Below are 20,786 nucleotides of genomic sequence, written 5' to 3'. Positions count from 1 at the left end.
GTCTACGGTATCAAAAGCCGCTGAGAGGTCCAAAAGAACAAGGACAGAGGAATATCCCCTGTCCCGGGCCCTCCAGAGATCATTAACCAACGCGACCAATGCCGTTTCCGTGCTGTGCCCCGGCCTGAAGCCCGACTGGTATGGGTCTAGATAGACTGATTCATCCAGGTGTCCGGGGAATTGCTGCGCAACCACAGCACTTAGGTGAAACTGAGGAAAAGCTAATGTATTTGACATTTCAGCCATAAAACTATTATCTAAACATCTTCCCAAAAGTAACTTCTTACTCCTTCAGATATAACTTTATTTTTACAAAGTTGTGCAAAGTTAGACTTGCAACATTGTGCACCATTTCTAGAAGCAGCTCAATTCCGTAAAACATCAGCCTCAGAAAGTTGACATTTCATTCATAAAATCAGTTATTACCTTGTCAGTTCTGCTTCCACGGTTAGCCCTTCCCCCACGTCCACGACCGCCTCTTCCACCTCTACCACCACGCCCAGGACGACCAAGATCCCCAAAATTGATCTCCAGTTGGGACGTGATATCATTTGCTGGCTTGCGGAAATGGTGATCCATTACAGAGTCCTCAGCATGAGACTATAACAAAATCAAGTAATTCAGGTTTAACTGGTATGGCTTGAAATTTGTTTTCATTCAAAAACAGAAAATTATATAGCACTTTATTCATATTACTTACATTAGTAGGCTGCAAACCAGACATATCAACATTAGAATGGAACGTGAACCACATTTGAATATAGACAAATGTGTGTCAAAACTGCATTTTTAACAGGTCAAGTTATGGCACCCTATAATTATTATATTCTCTGAAATATTATGCCAGAACTCCAGTCTAGAGCTCTGGATTTGCAGAGAAGGTTCAATTACCTAGATATAAAGCAAATGAATCAGAACACACAAAACTATACACTTGATTAAAAATTGTCCTATGTTCCAGAAATCAAACATAGTTAAAATAAAATGCCAGATCTCAATATCAACTGATACCAAGCATACATTATATTTAAAAGAGTTGATTTTACAGAAACCATCTTGTCCATACTTCTGGGCAAAATCCCATTCCAGCACACTGTGATGAGATTGCCCCAGAGCACATTTATATATCTATCTATATAAATAAAAATGTAAATGTTCGTTTGTTCAAAATCTTAAATCTCCAAAAGTTCTTCACCGATTGCTTTGAAATTTTGACACAACATTGCATTCGAATACGCACGTGTTTTTATATACCTACTATTATATAGATGTCACACCTGTGACAGGTAAAAACATGCTTTTTTTGAAAAACAGCGCCATCTGTTGGACGTAAAAGCATACCCACAAGCATTGTGAAATTAAACGTATTACAAATGTGCGCTTTCTCTTTTCTTTCTTTTCCATTTAACCAGACTGAGCCACAGCAACGCGTGGCCGGGTACAGCTAGTACGTAATATACAAGCAAACCATAACAAAGAAAATTATACAGTTAAAATTCAAATAAAATGGGAGCCTTATAATCAGAGGAGTGCAAAAACTGCTATTAACCCTTGTCCAATAACAATATCATTTAGAACTTGAAACATACTATTCTGTGAATGGGAGAACACAAAGTCTGCCAATATGCATTGGGCTGAAATGGTTTCAGCTACATAAGCCACAACAAACTATTTGAACAGGAAAAGCAGACGCTGTGACAATGTTATATAGTACTATTCCTTAGTAGTTGTCACTGAATATGTGTAATAATGGAAAAAGGAACATAGATCAACCTACCAATAACTGGAATCAAATACTGAAATCCCTTCAGAATTTTTTTCTTCAGGAAAAAAAATTAGAGAATTGGAGTATTGCCATGGATGTACACAGTCATCACGATAACAATATGGGCCTGAGAAACTAAAATTATTTGAACTTGTGGGCAAGCAAGCTGGCACAAAAAGGCACAAATGCTGATTGGTCAGCAATCAAACTGGTTACCAAAAAAATATTAATGAATTCATCAACAGCTTTATTAACATTTTCAATGGTTTTCTTTAAAAATACCTTCAAATTTGTACTTGTAGAGAGTTCCTTATTCATTAGGTAAAGATAAGCCATAAAGTACCTCATTAGGCTCCAGCTGACTCCCCTGCACTTCTGACATCCCCTTTGTCTGAAGCAAGTTGTATGTCAATGGGCAAGGAATAAAAACAAAAGAAAGATAATGAGACTTCCACATGTGAGTATGTATATACATGAGTAACTATTCTACAATTAACCAGGCAAAAGTCTAGGACAGTGATGGCAAACCTTTTAGAGACCTAGTGCCCAAACTGCAACCCAAAACCCACTTATGCATCGTCGGGTGCCGGGTGGGTGTGGCCCATTGGGTGGGCGTGGCTGTGGTGGTAACGGCAGACTGGGTGGGACTAAAAAGTTCAATCAATTCCAACTTTGCAAGATTTTTTTTTCCCTGCGAGAAGTTGAAATTGATTGATTGAACCTTTTTTTTTTGCACATGGCGGCGGAGGCCTAAAGCGAAAAGGTTTTATAAAACCCAGCTGAAGGCCTAGGACTGGGGCGACGGCGCATGTGCCCACAGAGAGGGCTCTGAATGCCGCCTCTGGCACCCGTGCCATAGGTTTGCCACCACTGGTCTAGGATGCAAGATACAGGTGGTGCTCAACTTATGACCATAATTGAGCCCAACATGTCTGTTGTTAAGCAAGACAGTTAAGTGAGTTTTGCCCTATTTTACGACTCTTTTTGCCACAGTTAAGAGAATCACTGCAGTTGTTAAGTTAGTAACATTGGCTTCCCCATGGGCTTTGCTTGTCGGAAGGTAACAAAAGGGGATCACATGACCCCAGGACACCGCAGCTGTCATAAACACGTGTCAGTTGCCAAGCATCTGAATTTTGATCACTCGACCACCGGGATCCTGCAACACTTGTTAACTGTGAAAAATGGGTCATAAGTCCTTTTTTCAGTGCCGTTTGTCACTTCAAAGGTCACTAAGCAAATGGTTGCAATTCGAGGATTGCCTATATTTAAACATACAGCGAGAAAACCCCAAAACAGCAAGTAAAGAGGATGTTACGGAATTAGGATTCAAGCCAGCGTGTTTGGTAAAATTAATAGACATAAGCGTCGAGATCACTTTTAGGAGAAAAAAATGTCACTTCAGGGTTCTTGTGTTAAAGGAAGTGCTGAACTTTAAAATACAGCTTTAGATCACAATTCACATCGCTCTCATCCGTAAATTATCCCTAGTGAAAAGAACGGGACTCCTTTCTTTAAAAACGACCAAGGAATCAACTCTGCTACTGAGAAACAAGAGGAGCAAAGAAAAATAAAGAAACAAATCGTTCGATATTTTCGAGACGTTCTCATTTTAGCAGCATCTCCAATAAACATACAGCTTAATCCTCAACTATTGACAAAATTGAGCCCAACATTTCTGCTGTTGTGCAATGCAGTTATGTGAGTTTTGCCCCATTGTATATTTCTTGCCACAGCTGTTAAGTGAATCCCTGTTAGTAACGTGATTGTTAAATGAATTTGGCTTCCCCATTGACTTTGGTTGTCAGGAGGTCATAAAAGGGGATCACAGGGCAACCATCATCATAAATACATGGCAGTTGGCCCAGAGTACATATTTTGATCATGGGGATACTGCAATGGTCGTAAGCATGAAAAATGATCATGTCACTTTTTTCAGTGCTGTATTTAACTTCGAATTATCATTAAATGAATTGCTGTAAGTAGCTCTCCATAAAAAGGACAGGTAAAAAAAAAAGCAGATTCACAATGTTGCTTTGGACAGAAAGTTATCACAGTTAAGCAACATGCAGAGAGCAATTAAATGCTCTTAAATTTTAAAGAGCTTACTTTTCATGGAAACTTTAATACAATGCACGTCTAAATAATTATTCAGTAAAGCACTCTTTCTACACATTGTTCTAGGACTCAGAATTTATGTGCGTAACCCACATCCCACTAGCAAACTGCATTTAAAAAACTGGAATGTATTCTCCTTGTCTACCAAGCAAATATAACTTTTAGGAGCTCAAAGCCCCACTTTGTCTGCAGATAGGAAGGAACAGGTACTGAAACACAAAAATGTGAAACCCAGAAAAAAGTTAACACTGATTTCACTTACATTTAATATATTACATTCATCATTTCTTTCTTCCTGACATATTATAAGCTAATGTTAGGTGATATTTTTTTTTAAAGTCTATGAGGGCTACACACAAGGCTAAACACTGGAGAATTACAATGCAAGATTTTGCTCATTGGGTTTTTAAATTTTCCAACTGCAAAATATAAAACTGTGTTTCAAAGTAAAATGGACAATATTTAGTTAACCAAATATCTGTTCGTTTCTGAAATCAGATCTAGAAAACATATGGTTACATTGTCTTAAGCCAATTACTCTTATATGTATAAATCTACAATAAAAATAATTTGTACCTACCTCCTCACTCTTTGACTTGTGCAGAACAAAGCCTTTTTTCCATTGTCCATCAGCACCTTCATTTGGTTTACGGATGTTGAATTCGACTTTTGCACGATCCTTATTCTGAATAGCTTTCCATTCATCAAGAGTCATTTCTTTAGGCCCTTCTTCCTTAACTTCTTCTACTTCATTTTCCCTATGATAAATATGAATGTCAAGCACTTAATTAATACACACACACTCGGTTTTCAAGGGGTGGAATCCAAACAGAAGAAAAAAATTGAAAAACACCTAAAAACAGCACATTCAGCCTGAATATATTTTTACCACAAAATTTTATTCCGATGATGAAATGTTGCTATTACTATCTTTCAATTTTATTATCAGCTGTACCTTTCAAGTTCAAAAACAATGGTTGACACTATGGAGACTTGGGTGTTGTCTGAGCTTGGTTGTTTGCTTGCAAACATTTCATTACCCAACCGGTGCATTGAGTTTAGTCAGGTAATAAAATGTCTGCAAGCAAACAACCAAGCTTAGAGAGCACCAAGGACCCCACAGTTCAATCCTGAGCTACAGATATTCTCTTGGAATGCTTGATATGTAGCATCCAGATTTACTCATTACAGTGCTGACCATTAGCTACAAACTAGAAGTTCCATACTATTGAAGTAAAAACTGGAGAATTGCCCACAATCATTCTTAATTTCCATTTACATCCGTTATAATTACAAGTCCAGAAATAATTATTCTTTTGAAGTAGAGGTATATTTTATTCACTCCCCCCCAAGTTCTTCCCATTTTATGTGTACTAATTTCTGCTCTATGCCCTTGAAACAGAGTATTCACTAAATCATAGAAAGCAAAAGTATGGTACACTACTAGCCTTTTGGCTGAAATAGTTGTTACATTGTATCTGCTATAAAAGATACTCAGGATAGGTATATCATGATTCTGACTAAGACTTTTAAAAAGAATAAATATTCTGAATTGTAATACTTAGCCCACTGAACTAAACTATTTTTATACAAAATCATTATTCCAAGTTGCTTTTTAGCTGCAGCTTTATCTCCCAGAGAAATTACTGAGATAACTAAAGCTATGAAACAGAAAAAGGCTCCAGTCCAAGTGGAATAATGATTGATAAGCCACAGACTCAGTTCCATAATACAGGTGGCCCTCAGTTAACAGTTCAGGGACTGTTCAAACTTGCGATGGCATTGAACTAGTGGTATTTATGACCGGTCCTCTGAGTTCCATCCACTGAGGCATCCCCACTGCGATGTGGCCACAATCTGGGTGCCCAGCTCATAATTATGATGTTGCAGCATCCGATGGGTCAGATGGTTGCCATTTGTGATCTTCTTTGCCATTTCCCAACAATCAAAGTCATGGGGAAGCAGGCAGACTGGTCACAAATGGTGACATGTGACGTCTTTGCTTAGCAATGCATATCTGTGAAACAGAGTTGTCTGCTAATTTGGCAAAACCAGATTGTTCACTGGATTGCTCAACCTATTAAAGAAGCTGAAGCTTTAATACTTTAAACACTTGATCAGATGAATACTTTAAACACTTGATCAGATGACAAGTGTCACTGGATAGGACCCCAATATTTGAAAAAAACTGAACTTTAAAAAAGGCAACAGAAAGGGGCTAGTTAATATCACCAATGACACAAGTTAATACTTACTAGAATTCACAGAAGCAAAAGCTAAAATACAATTGTAACAAAAGTGTACCCCATGATTTATGAACATCAAAAGCCACTAATAAAATCTTAGATTAAGAAATTTGTTATCCAATTTGATACACACACACACACACACACTATCAACAGTGAACCTGACTTGTGCATTGCACACAATACTACCTCTTCAACTGTCTATCCCACACAATCTGATTTTGTAAAAGGTTGCTAAGCATCTAATACTAGATTACTATTTTAAGTAATTACAAGAGCAGTTTGGAACACCTAAAACTACAAAATGGCAAGAAAGTCAATTAAAACATCTTATTTCACAATTTTATTTAGATTTATTAACAGCATATAAATTCCTGCATTATAATCAAACAGAATTAGACCTTGAGTGATTTGAAATTACACTATTTTTTTTCAAATAAACAATTAAAGGATATCAATATGATAATCCTAATTATTTGCAAGGATTATGAAATAAAGTTCAGGGAATATTTATATTTTATCATACCTATATTATTCAAGGCAGCATTTTGCAAGATTAGGTATGCTTCTTATGATCTTACAATGATGCTAATTTAACAAAACACTTTGTTTTAAAAGTCTGGGTACAAACCTATGTTTTGATTTACAACAGGTGGCACACAAAGGAATCAAAGAAAATCACCTTATCAATTAACTTTCATTTTAGTTCAATATCTGTAAGCCTTATTAATGTGTTACAAATTTAAAAGTAAAATGTAATTTTGAATTATATACCAAAAATTGGGTATCAATCACCATGATTTATCAAGGGGGGGGAAAAAAAACAAGAGAAGTATTTTAATATTGTAAAGGCAATGTAACTAATATTGAACAAAAAACACATGTTAACTTTCTGCTGATGAACTGGCTCCATATTAATGTGCAGTAAAGATTCATTATTCTATTTTTATTATTTTTTGTGGTCAAGATTTCATGATGTATTTAAATATCAGGTGAATGATTTCCTCTATATGCATCTTTTTAATGTTTTTTTTCTTCTTTTTTCTATGTATTAAAGCAATAACAAATTAAGGGCACTAAAACTGCTTTCGGTAGAGCATTCTGTGATTTGTACGTACATCTACGTTAATAACAGAGATACTCTAAACAGTGAGACTACGCACAATAGTAGCAAGGCTAAGTTTTTAAATGCATCCTCACTTTACAACCCTTTTTAAAACTGCTAATTTCTAATTTGACAGAAGACTTCATTCAAAACTACAGGTAGTCTTGACTTATTATGGCAATTAGGACCGGAATTTCTGTCGCTAAATGATGAAGTAGTAAAAGCACAGTGCATTACTTAACAACAGCAATCACCCGGCAGTCCCACTTGTTAACCAACAGCCAAGTCATTAGACAAGGCAGTTTCCTGCCAGTTTCCCCATAACCAAAATAAATGGGGAAGCCTGCAGAAAATCTCAGGCCAACAAAGGGATAAGTAGCTGTCGCTGAGCAGGGGAGGAGGGGGGGGTCCAGGAGAGGCATGATATAGGCTGGGGAGAGGCTGCCAGGGAGGCACAGCACGGAGTGCAGAGAGAATGGGGAAAGGTCCGCAGGCGGAGGAGATTTACTCCAGCAACCTGGCAGCTTCCCTGCTGGCTTCCCCATTTTCTTCCTGACAGGCAGGGAAGATTGCAAATGGTGATCACATTGTCACAGGGCCTGCAATTGGTCACAAGTGTGAATCATGTGACTGTGGGATGTCGGTATGGCTGGAACTCCAAGGAGAAGTTATAAACATTTGTTCAGCGCTGCGATAGCTTTGAATGGTCACAGAACAAATGGTCATAGGTCAAGATTATCTGCTCATCAATTTAAACGCTACTCAGGATATTTTGGGAACTGGTTATAGCACACATACTTGTAACACGTATAGCAGAGTGAACAACCTGTTTAGGATAGCGGCAACACTATTTTCCCCCTCTTCAGCCACTTAGAAATGCATTTTCAGCCTCTTTTTCCTTGATTCTTCACATATTAAAACAGTAGTATTCGTGCTTTAATACCAGAAGCTTAATGAATCTTTTTATAGCTTACTTAGAAATGGAGAGTTGTGTTTTGGTTGTTTGCTGCCATATGAAATCGTCATCCTGAAATAGGTCTTTACCATAACTGAGGGTTCTATTTTTTTTCCCAACATAAATGTCAAAAACACTAGATATGATCAACTTATATAAGACAGCTTAAATACAGATATTCCCCATTTTACAACTACTTATTCAATAACCTTTGGAGTTACAATGGTGCTGACTGAGAGGGACTTAAAAGCGATCCTCAGTTATGGTCCTTGCAATTGGTCTGCACTTAACATCACAGCATCCTACGGTCACATAACCACCATTTGCAATCTTCAATGCTGGCTTCCAACAACCAAAGTCAAAAGCTACATCAACACAATCTTGCAAGTCTGAAGGTACAAACTTCTTGCTATCTTTAACTTTTAACCACCATCTGATCAATTAGACCAGGGGTCTTCAAACTCGGCCCTTTTATGACTTGTGGACTTCAACTCCCAGAATTCCTCAGCCAGGCACGCTGGCTGAGGAATACTGGGAGTTGAAGTCCACAAGTCATAAAAGGGCCGAGTCATTCCTAAGTTTCTTCCTCTGCCTATTAAGCCATTGGGGGCTGCCTCTTCTCTTGTTTCCTAGGCAGCATCTTTTTCCCTAAGATCATTCATGCATTCCAAGGTCAGCACAAAGAAATCATCACTAACTTAATTTTGTTTAGGTGATTAAAAAAACCCTAACAATTTAATATTTACTTATTTTCTGAGTCAGCAGGGGGGTGTTCTTCTCCTTCTGGTGTTTCCTCTGTCGCATGTGATTGATCCAAGTCACTATAGAGTTTAAAATAAAAAGTAATTGTTTCCAATTAGCACTTCTAACATACTTGCCAAAACAAAGTTTAAATTTATGAAAAATTATTAAAGGTCCTTCTCAAAGTTCAAATTTTCCCCAAATAAATATATTCCTTTGTTTTCTAAAAATATATGCCCTAATAAAATACAGGTAAGATTATGAAGTTTAGCAGACATACATTTGGCCTCAAAATGCTAAGACTGAAAAATGATCATTTCTATTCTATTGCATATTAGGTTTTCAAAAAGATTTATGCTGCTTTCATCATGACTACTGCTTTCTAGCTAAGGATGCGGAACATTAAACATAATTTCTGCATTTTCATTATGTCATCTTGTAATCTTAAGCTATGTATAATTTTGCTTATAATTTATATTTATTCTAAATATAAGCTTAAAATAAAATACTAACGTCAGTTCATCTTTGACAGTTCCCCAGTTGTGTGATCCGCTCCCACCACGCTTGTCTTCGTGCTTTAGACCACTGAAATGTGAATGTGAAAGAGAACTAACAAAACTAAGTTAACACAATAGTGCTGGGATACAGAAATTCAAAGGCAAATTTGCAAAATATTTGAATAGAATATATTTTGAAAGAGAAGCTACTGAGTTTTAAAGACTTACGATCTGTCGCTTCCACTATGCCTATCAAATTCACGTTTGCCTCTAGAGTCAAAGCCATCTCCTCTGCCCATTCCACGTCCTCTTCCACCACGACCACCTCTTCCAAGACCACCGCGACCACGCATAGGACGATCAATAATGGGTCTATTATAAAAGCAGAAATAGAATAGGGACTATATTAAGCCCTTTAAAACTGTTAATATGCTTTAAAAAGTACTGCCACAGACTACTTGAAATTAAGTGACTCACAATATTTTAATTAAAATGTATGAAGAAACTTGTTTTTCTAAAAGCAAATATTCTGTGCTTCCTAATTAAGTTACTTTGAATTACATTCATCAACAGGTTAATTTGTTGGTTACCCTAACACACAATCATCCCCTCTAAACAATCTTAAAATGTACAATCCTTACTTATCAACAGAAAAATCTCCTCCTTCACCCTTTTCTTCGGCAGGTTTATCAAATCGTCGTTCACGAGGAGGCCGTCTCTCCTGCCTCCTCTCAATAGGCTTGCCCTCTCCCTGAGGCTGTTGCTGATCAGGCCTTCTGCCAATTCGTCTTATCCCTAAAATAGAAGGGAATCTGCATCAGTAAATTATTTACTGATCTCCACCAAGCAACTGGTATTCTTTAACACATAGGTATTATTAACATGTAATAATCAATAGTTTTCTGATAGAAGACTGTATTGTATAGCTGATTTTGTTAGCAGTTCTTACAATTATTATCTTATAGGAATTGTGGTCAAACTAGCTCTACAAGTATTTATAATCCTTCAAGCTACAAGCTAGAAAAACTAAAATTAATCTCATACACATATGAAACAATAATTTTTAAAATATTCATTCGCGTTTCCATTAAATAAAATTCACAACTAGTATTCTTTAGTGAAACAATCAAGTTACTTGTTTGCCTAATTGCAGCATGCATACTGGAATAGTTTGCAAAAGATTTACTTTGGGAGAGATCAGTCTAATTCCAGAATATTTTCTCTTTATTTAAGAAAATACTGAGATTTAATTAAGTTAATCTGATCAATAATTTCTATTTCAGAAATCTTTATAGGATGTGGAGAATCAGTTACAATTAGGAAATGGGAGAGCCACCATTTCTTATTATGCTTTAATACTTATCAAGTTCCTTATAACAGAAAGTAGATGTTCGCTTATGGACTGATAAGGAAGCTGGAAATATGACTTCATAGAAATAATTAACTCTGTAGTAATGCACTAATCTGCTGCAGTAATCCCCTCCCAACATGCAACATTCTGCAACTGAAAGCACTAGGTCTCAGCATGCAATATATTTTATTCTTTGCCTGGGAGCTGTCAGAATGCCAGTAATTCCTGCACAATAATTCCGCCACACTGCTTGAAACCAACTGGCTAACTAACAGTGCCAAAGTTTCACTCAAACAAAGAAACAGAAATGATTTTTATATTAAAAGTTGGCTTTTCCTCATCCTGAGAACAATGGTGGCTTCAAATAATACTGCCGTTGGCAAAATATTATGGGCTATCAATCCACTCATATATTATGAATTGGATTCAAAAGTTCTGCTGAATGCTAAACCAAGGAGTTCTAAAACTGTCACATATATCACGATATAAAACAATTCTAAGTTGCTAGAAGGAGAACAAGAAATATCAGTAAAATATTGCTTATGAAAACTATTAGCCATACCTAATACTCAGAGACACAGCCTGAACAGGAGGTGTTGAAAGAGAAATGTCCAAGAATCCCAGAATCCGATACAGGGTTATCATTAGTGACTATATCTTTTAATATGGTAAGCCTGCATTTCAGACCAAGCAAAGTCCTGAAGCTACTTCTGATTAAAGGGCGCTAGTGAATGCTTGACACTGAACTTCACACCTATCTAGTCACCATTATGTGTGAGGTATTCCTTGGCTTTCCCCTCACTTTTAATCAGGTCAAGTTTACTTTTCTCTTGCCACTTTGAATCCAAAGAAATTGGAAAGCATTTCTTAGTTGACTTGCCAAGACATACTAGCTTTCTGAAGGACTATACTGCCTTTTTGCTTTAGTTCCTGACTTAATGTTTTAGACATAACTTATCTTTTATCTAAGTTGGATCCAAGGCCAAGCCTATAATTTTTACTGCTGCAACTGTTATACAGAATAAAAGCAAAATAGTATTTTTGACTTTGCAATTATTACTGGTGTTGCATATATTGCATATCTGCTAGTAATATAAAGATATTCTATTGGATGGTATAAATGAAACCATTTCCATGCAGCTCAACTGAGCATTTTACATTTAATAAACACTTATTAGACATTCATAAACTGCATCATGCACATTCAATTATATGTAACAGGTACCTCAAAATCTGGATATACACCAAACTTTTTCAATAATGTTCAGAACAATCCCAATCACTGGATAAAAATATGCAGCTGAAATAAACTTCATATAAATGAACATTTTTCTTTAGCAAGTGCCTAAATTATAGTTGCATTCTGATTCAATTAGAATAGCTCAATCTAATGAACAATCATTACTGAATTTTTATAGAGCCATGTAACGTTATTGAATCTATATTAAATTGGCTAGATTTGATGCTAGTAAGCAGAACCTACTTACTATATTACAAATATTACCATTAATATCCTGTTTTCTACAATGCCTAGAAATTATGCTGTAATTTTCATACTACAGAAATATATGCAAAGTATCTGTATACAACCTTAAATACAACTATATTCTTCAAGGGGAATTTACAACCCATTATGAAAATAAGATGATTTATTTTTCTTCATTCATCTATTGCCAGTATTCTTCCATCTTTAAAGTTACCATAGAATTCAGCATGTAAGCCTGTCCCTTTGCCTTCTCTACCATTTGGACATGTCTATAAGATGATTTATACAAAGGAAAAACTACTTCTTTTAAAAAAATCTTTTCTGAAATTATTTAGGTGCTATTTATATTTCACCCAACTGCATAAGGATTGTCCCCATTATGTATACTTTTATCTAACAAAGGCAGCTTTTGTAACACAATCCTTTTACTATAGTTACTGTCAAAGTAAAAATGGATAGTCATAAAATGGGTTTCTATCAGACTATCATATGTGAAAATAGGCAAAGCTTTGAAAGAACATATAATCCAAACTTTTAAAAACAAGTGGGATTCAAACAGATCAGTTCTGTATCAAAAAATTCCTCAAAAGTTTATGTAGACTGACCCAAAATTCTCCAAAAATAGACATCTCCATAAGTGTATGGAGTTTGCATAAAAATCTAGATAAAAACACAAATATACTTTTATTTCTTCAAATTACAAGCAGAAACTCCAAGCAATGTTGAATCAAGGCAATTACAGAAGTACTAATGTTGAACTGCCATATTGTTGCAAAGTTATCAAGCCAACTTTTCTAAATTAAATGTCTTACTCATGAACATTTTCAAGCAGTAGTGTACAGCTATCCAACATACGCTGCAAAACTCCTGACAGCCAGTAGATGGCAGTAAAGATATGCTGAAAACTAAGCCTTTTGTAATTGTCTGTCTTGTAGTCTTTACATCATAGCCCCCAATTTCATATTCAAATACTATCAGAGAACTACAAAAAAAATTGCTTCTGGCAATTTCTATAACCATTGAAAAACACCCAGAGTAAAGTTTAAAACATTACAAATCTTGGTTTAGTATTTTAATAACTGTCTTATTCAAGAATATTTTTACTATTTGAATATTTAAATATTCTCTGGAGTATACAAGACTGTTAAATAAATTTAAGAATATATTTCAATTACTAATCTCATAATCACTTCCTACTCCTATTGCCTGTACTAATCTAACTTTCTCTTCTGCAACTGCCAGTGCAGGTTGACTGGTGATGAGAATTGTGCTCCATTACACAGGACACCTGACTGATAACTATTAAATAATCTTTAAGATTTAACATATAAGCAAAAACATTTTTTTGTAATCAAGGTACATTTAAAGCGATCAAGTTACATATCATACATTTTCTTCCCACTACAAGGTGTAGAATTGGTGCTATTAAAAATATTACCATGCTTCACAGTCTCCTGCTTAAAGTTCATAGAAAGTAAGGCTAAAACCATATAATTAGCACTATTTAATCAACATTCTCAAAGAGCACCTTTCATTTCCTTTAGAGAAGTATTTTATGAAGCAAAAAGCACAGAGAAATTTAACGCTTTCAGTCCATTTTGTTTTATTTACACATTGTTGCAAAATGTTTTAAACAACGGTCCACGGCCTTTCCACCTTAAAAATAAGCCCCAAATTCTACGGATACCGTCAACTCAAGAAAACAAGGCAAAACAAACAATAGATTCAATCAATTGACGGGAGAAATTTAAATTAAAAAAAAAAAAGCCAGCAACGTGCAACATCTTTTTTTTTTTTTTTAACAAGTTACAGTCCAGAATCCCAGGCGGTCATTTCACCTCCACAGTTCCATTTTGTCTATTCGTTCACGCCTATTAAGTAGGCGGCAGCAGACAACCGAAGAAGTCAAACGACCAGCCCAGCAAACATGCGTGGTTACGCACGTGGCCCCAGGTACAAACGGGACTCCAACTTCGTGCCTCCCAAACCCGTGTCCAGCGGGTTGCCGCCGCCGCCGCTTCTACGTGGGCACCGGCAGGATGACTAAACTCGAGAGGCCAGAATCGCCCTCCGTTTCTCAAGCCGCCATTCCAAGATTGGAAAGTGTCTCTCCCTCAACCCTCCCTCCCTCCCCCCCCCCCACACGAGCCTTTGCAGGCCTTGCCGGGGCCGTCCCACCGCGAGGAGAAAGCCAACCTCAGGTCGGCGCCCTCCCCGCCCTTCGGCAACGCTGCTTTGCTGCTGCTGCTGCATCCCCCCCGCGAACAGAGAACGCGGAGGGCTTCGCCTAAGGAGCTCGCGCGGCTGCACCAGGCGCGCTTCCTTCCCACGACGGCCGGTCAACACGAGCGGGGCCCATTCTGGCCAGGGTGGAGGCTCGGGGCAAGCAGGCAGGCTCGCCATGCCCTCCGCACGTGAGGGAGACGGGCACCTCTCTCCTCCGGCCAGACAAGCGGGAAAAGAGGGGAGGGGGTCCCGCTCCAGCACCACGTGCTAGGTGGAAGGAGGGGGGGAAGCCTGCTACTGACGGGGGGGGGGAAGGCTCGGCTGCTTCTCTCCGCCCGCCCGAAAGAAACGCTGACCTTGTGGGGAGCCCGACTCGTCTCCCGCCTCCCGCCGAAGAGAAGAGCGGCCCGCCACTCACCTTCCTTCCTGAGAGGCGCGGAGCCAGGCTGCCCGCCTCCATCCTCTCGCCGGTCCCCAGCGCCTCCGGGCCCAGTCGAAGAGGCGAAGGGCGGCAGCGGGTTCTTGCGCTCCTTCTGAGATTCCCTGCGCAGCTGCTTCGCCGCGCTGCCGCTCCCTCCGCCCGAGCCGACCTGGCCCGAGCCGCCGCCTGAGGATGAGTTAGCTTGGGCCGCCGGCCCGCCGCCGCCGCCGCGGCTGCCTTGGTGGCCGCCGCCGCCGCCGCCCCCACCACCGGTGCTCTCTTTCTTGCGGCTCTCGGCCGCCTGGATCACCTCGAAAGGGTCGGATTCGTCGTCCAAGAGCTGGTCAAAGCGGTTGGTGACGACGCAACCGAAGCCTTCCTGCAGGTGTCCGGGCATGATGGACCCCTTTGGGTGGGATCCTCCTCCGATGCTGCCCAGGCCCCGGCCCACCCCCTACGTGCTTCTTTGCTGCCCACACAAGATGGCCGGCCCCCACAGAAACTCGCTTCTCTTCCGGCGAAAGCGACATCCGGGAAACAGAACTAGACGCCGCCAGCTCTCGCGGAGGATCGTGGGAACTGAAGGCTGAACTCCCCGTCTGTAAGAATAGCCGGTCCTCGGCAAAAAGTAAGACCACAATTCCCAGCAGGCATCACGAAGCAGAGAAATAAGGCGGTGAAGTCTTGTTTCCCCGAGGCAATCTCTTCCCTCAGAATGTGTTCAGCGAAACAGTTTTTTTTTTTTAAACTTGAGAAGACATGGCATTCATTTCCCTTCTTTCCTCCTTTAAGTGCATTGTCTTAAATGAAACAAAGTAAAAGACCCAGTTTGCTGAAAACCTGAAAGGTCAACGATTCAAGGCTTGGGCTTATAGGACACATTAATGCATGACTGATTGAATTAACCCAATTATATGGGTTTGAGCAACCCTCTGAACCTAAAAGGAACCGTAACGACTATGTCTAAATTACAATCCTCAGTCACAAACTCGCCACTTACATTTTAGTTTAACATGGGAATTCTGCTCAGTTCGTTTAAGAAAATATACGTAAGGCAACATTACACATGTTTTTGCTATGGGTATATAAAAGACATCTTCCGCACTCAGAGCTATAAAATACAGATATTACCAATGTTTCTGAATGTACTTCTTATACAGAACAAACAGAAGGAAAATGTTCCTTTCTCTAGCCCTATCCACTGGGCTTTTCTGTTTTTTGACGTGTAAAACTAGCATTATGAGGAAACCAAGTTTGTAGTACAATTACAAATGTGTGTAGGATTGCACTGTAGCTAATAGCTTCATACTATCAAATTATGCTGTGTGCTGACAAACAGGACAGTTGTAGTCCCTCATATTCTTTCAGTACATTCTTGTCTCCAGAAGATCTTAGAGCTGCAACCATTTTGAAGTTCCACAATATACTTAGTGACATGGATTAGCTACATGTTGGGGATGAGAAGAAGGCTGCATCTTGTAAGAACAGTTAGCCAACTACAGTATCTTCAAACCAAACATCAAGAGATGTGTAGACTTGCCCATAATGTGTAGAGATGTCTGGGGCAATATCAAATAGGTCACGGCAGAACTTTTATGCATTTTGTCAAACTAGTATTGCAATTGATTAATTCTTAAAAGTTGGGTTCTGCACAAGCTTCATTTAAAATGCATGCCAAAACACTAATCTAAATGCACTCTAGGGAATGAGGGATGAGAAGCTGCGTTTATGAGTCTAACGGACAAATGATCTCGTGCAAAACTGAATAGTACAGTATATAAAAATGGACATAATGTGTTCCAAGGATCTTGGACTTTCAAACGTTTTTGATTATTACAGCCTCCATCTGTCCCAGCTGCACAGAAATCAGAAGATATTTTGAAAATGATAATCCAAAATGTATGGAGGATATCAATTATCTGAGCTTGCTTTAGGCTGTGTTGGCTAACAAAAAGCAGAGCTGCACAGCTTCGCTGAAATGCTCTTATTTAGTCTGTGAGCTGGAAGAAGAGTTTGCTGGCATAAATTCTGGTGCCGTCACCACTGAGCCCTATTCTGCCACAGTAGCAAGGTTGGTGTCCTGTTTTCATTTGGGACAAGAGAAAGAAGATAATGAATGGATTCCCAGGTTTCATTCCTTTCCCCACCTATGAGTGGGGAAAAACAACTGCCAGTTGATCTCCTTAACATCTAATGATGCATAGCAACCTAAAGAAAAGCATTGAAAAAGGGCAAATTCAAGTCCCTGGATGTATCGTCAACTACAGCATCTACGAAGGGAACAAGTTTCTCTCTCTGCCAAAAACTGTCTTCAGGGAAGAAGGAAAACACAACATGTGTTTGGAGCAGCTAAAGACAACTTCAAGCTGCTTTGGCTTTGGGCTGGAGATGAGATGACAGCAATGTCACTTTAAAATGGTTACTGGTGCAGCAGGAGGGACGTGAAAATGAATCCAAGTATTTTTCCAGTTAACATTAACACAAATACTTAATATAGCTACTATTCTTGAGGCAGAATTATTTCATATTCCAGAAAAGGATTTGCCATTATTATAGATTATTTTTCCATTAGCTTACCAAATTTGTTCTCATATGTTGGGGCATTCTCTAGCTATGTATGGTGGGAGTTAAAAGAAGAGTGAAAATAAATTCTACTAAAAGAATAATATTTATAACATGGTCCAGCCATTGGATATCAACTGTAATCATAATATTTCCTCTGGCTACTTTGCTTAAATTACAGGTAGTCTTCATTTAGCAACTGTCTCATTTAGTTATTGTTCATGGTGTTGATGAAAAAGTAGCTTTGGACCAATCCTTACATTTATGAACTTCGCAGATCAGTAAAGCAAAGGAAAGATCATAAGCACAATCATAGTTTCACTTGCAACTATTTCAGTTAATGACCAAGTTGGTGGTCCCAATTATGGTTGCTAAACAGGACTATGGTATTGAGGAATTACATTTTTATTGTATAAGTTGAATTGGGTTATAATCTATCTCTTTGAACAAGTATCTTTTTAAAAAATGCATATTTTTATATTTTAAAAACTTAAATATTTTATGAATTTTGCTTTTTAATTGTAATTTAGTTCCCATGTTAGCTTACATTTTTTGTTGTTACATGGTTGTCATAAAAACTAAATATAGACAACTGACTAGGTGAATACTTAGATTCATCTAGTAAGTCTTATAAAATAATGGTATGATTTCATTATAGCCTTTTCTGACACAAAACAGTCTAGATGAGATTATGCTTCCATTTTTCTACTATCTAATATATGTATTAGTATTGTTATATTTACAACTGATGTTTTATTGTCCTGTTTATTACCCTATGGTACTCTATATACTAAAGTTAATTGGAATTTAGACTTTGCTCTTTAGTAATTCTGTAGAAAAGTGGAAGGTAATATCTGTCACTTCTGGGTTTTATTTGTCTGTTTTATTTCCAAGTACTGATTTTCTCCACTTTTATGCAGATGTTTAGCCAATTTTATTTTACAACAGCTAGCAATTTGTATTACAGTTTTTTGTAGCATGAACCATCAGGTTTACAAGCTATATAACATTTTTGCTACTTTTCCTGTCGTATTAACCTTCTCATTAATTGCTTTACTCTTTTTGCATGCTCTTTATCTGCTTTGGGATGCTTCCAGACAAGGTTTTTATTGTAGAGTCACAATACTTTGCTCATGGAGTGCTTTAAGAAAGTTACCAAAGGCACTCTGATTTATTTGTAACTAGTCTGTACTGTACCATCACATTTCTATCTTTTTTTTCTATCCATTAAACATACCATAATAATAATAATAATAATAATAATAATAATAATAATAATAATAATAATAATAAAGCAGAACAATGCCATTTTTAAGAATGTGGGTAAAGGAAATGTGAGACTGAGTCACTATGAAAGGAATTATTTTTGGAGAGATGTCTAGAGATAGTTATGTTACTCTGCTGTAGCACAAAGCATGAAGGCATTTCTGACAACATAAAAAAAACCAAATTCATTATTGCATATTTATGCATGACTTAAAAGCCCCTTGTGAATGCCCTGACCTTATCTAGCGCTGAGCAAATTTCTATTCTACAGGACAAATTCTTTCCATTCTCCACGGTTTTTCTGTCCTCAGAAGCAAGAGTCTACCCACCTCTGAGTAAGCACATCTAGATTATGGTTGTAAGGAGGAGCAGAACAGAACTTCCATTTTCAATCAAAAACACAAAGTAAAATTCCCTACTATTCTGAAGTTTGCATCCCTCCAATTTTTCCACTCAGTTCTGCAGTTAAAAATATGCATATTATTTTATTTCTATTCTTAACTTGTTATAGCACCAAGTACTGAAGTTAGTTTGCCCAGAAAAGTGTATATTAATTTAAAAAAATAATGTACAAAAATATAGGAAATTCAGGAAAGTTTTTTAAAGGTCCATTAAGGAAATAATGCACATGTTTGGATAAATATGCCCTGAGCAATGGACTTGATCTAGTTTGTTTTGGCTGCAAAGGAGAATGCAGCAATATTAATCAGTATATTTTAAAAGAAATGTTGACCTGTTGAGCTATAGAGAGGTTACTGCCTAGGAATGAGACCTGAAAAACCCAAGACAACCCCACAATTTATTTTTATTTTTTTTATTCATAACCCACCTTTATTATTTTCACAAATAACTGAAGGCGACAAACATATCCAACACACCTTCCTCCTCCTCTATTTTCCCCACAACCGCCACCCTATGAGGTGGGTTGGGCTGAGAGACAGGGACTGGCCCAAGGTCACCTAGCTGGCTTTCATGGTTAAGGCAGGACTAGAACTCACATTCTCCTGGTATTTAGTCTAGTGCCTTAACCACTAGACCAAACACCTCTTACACCAGTGGTGACGGACCCATGGCACGCGTGCCAGAGGTAGCACTCAGAGCCCTCTCTGTGGGCACGCACACCATGCCTCAGAGATGGCAACCGTCTCTCTTCAACCAGTTGCCCCTAACTCACCAAGGTCCCAAGTGGCCGGATGCATCCCAGCACGGCTGGTTTCCCTCCCCCCGTCCCATCCCTCCTGGCCTCGCATGCTCTCCTTTTCCCGGGCATGACCCACTGCATCGCCTCCTCAGCTGTTGGCCGGCCGCCCAGCTCTGAGGTGGCTTCTCTGAACTTGTGGCGGGCTGCGGAGCCCCAGAGTGCACCAGTGGAGGGGCTGGCAGGCTGTAGCTGCTGATGGACACTGTCGGCCCCCATGTGCTCGCTGGCCTCTGTGTGGGGGGGCTGATGGTGTCAGGCAGCAGCCACCCTGGCCCCTGACTCGCCTTGCCCTGCGACAATGGCACCCCGCCCTGCCTCACCTTGCCTTGCCTCATCCCACAGGACGAGCCTCCTGCCCACCGCCCCACCTGCCAGAGACCCCCTGGATCTCCCCCAACCCTGCCCGGCCCCCACAAGTGTCCCTCCCCACGAGCAACATCAAGGTGACCATGCCTACCCTGGCCACACCCACCCAGTCTGCCATGCCCACAGCCACGCCCACCCAGTGGGCCATGCCCACCTGGCACCCAGCAATACATAAGTGGGTTTTGGGTTGCAGTTTGGGCACTTGGTCTCTAAAAGGTTTGCCACCACTGCCTTACACTCTCACCAAACTATGGCTGCTCAATGTTTATCTAGTAGCTACATCTGAACTTCACAAATCCGAATGACCGCCAAAGGGGAGCCAAAAGATACAAAACTCTCTGCTGCCTTCAGGAGGTTGATTAGATTGATTGGCAAACCTCTGTCACAAAATTAGAAAGGAACATTGATCAAACTAGAGCAGACAAGTATCATCCCAAAACATATTTAATATTGCTAGATACTTGGAAGAATGACTGAAAT

General features: G+C 38.9%; 1 protein-coding gene across 2 annotated transcripts in view; it reads right to left on the bottom strand.

Moving 5' to 3' along the window:
* Positions 1 to 15,330, bottom strand: part of SERBP1 (SERPINE1 mRNA binding protein 1) — an 18,135-nt gene extending 2,805 nt beyond the window's left edge. The window contains exons 1-8 of one of the 2 annotated variants that reach the window (XM_015828903.1): positions 14,909 to 15,330; positions 10,069 to 10,222; positions 9,656 to 9,799; positions 9,444 to 9,539; positions 8,936 to 9,010; positions 4,464 to 4,641; positions 2,109 to 2,156; positions 427 to 600 (exon numbers count right to left, since the gene is read on the bottom strand). In XM_015828903.1, the coding sequence (XP_015684389.1) occupies positions 427 to 600; positions 2,109 to 2,156; positions 4,464 to 4,641; positions 8,936 to 9,010; positions 9,444 to 9,539; positions 9,656 to 9,799; positions 10,069 to 10,222; positions 14,909 to 15,308 (1,269 nt within the window). In that variant the 5' untranslated portion in view covers positions 15,309 to 15,330. The remainder of the gene's footprint in view (positions 1 to 426; positions 601 to 2,108; positions 2,157 to 4,463; positions 4,642 to 8,935; positions 9,011 to 9,443; positions 9,540 to 9,655; positions 9,800 to 10,068; positions 10,223 to 14,908) is intronic. The other variant, XM_015828971.1, reaches the window with a different exon arrangement.
* Positions 15,331 to 20,786: the final 5,456 nt, after the last annotated feature.

The sequence above is a fragment of the Protobothrops mucrosquamatus genome, unplaced genomic scaffold (assembly GCF_001527695.2).
Source record: "Protobothrops mucrosquamatus isolate PMUCROS unplaced genomic scaffold, P.Mucros_1.0 scaffold_18, whole genome shotgun sequence".
NCBI lineage: Eukaryota > Metazoa > Chordata > Lepidosauria > Squamata > Viperidae > Protobothrops > Protobothrops mucrosquamatus.
The sequence above is the reverse complement of the archived record's forward strand: the minus strand, read 5'-3'. Positions and strand labels throughout refer to the sequence as shown.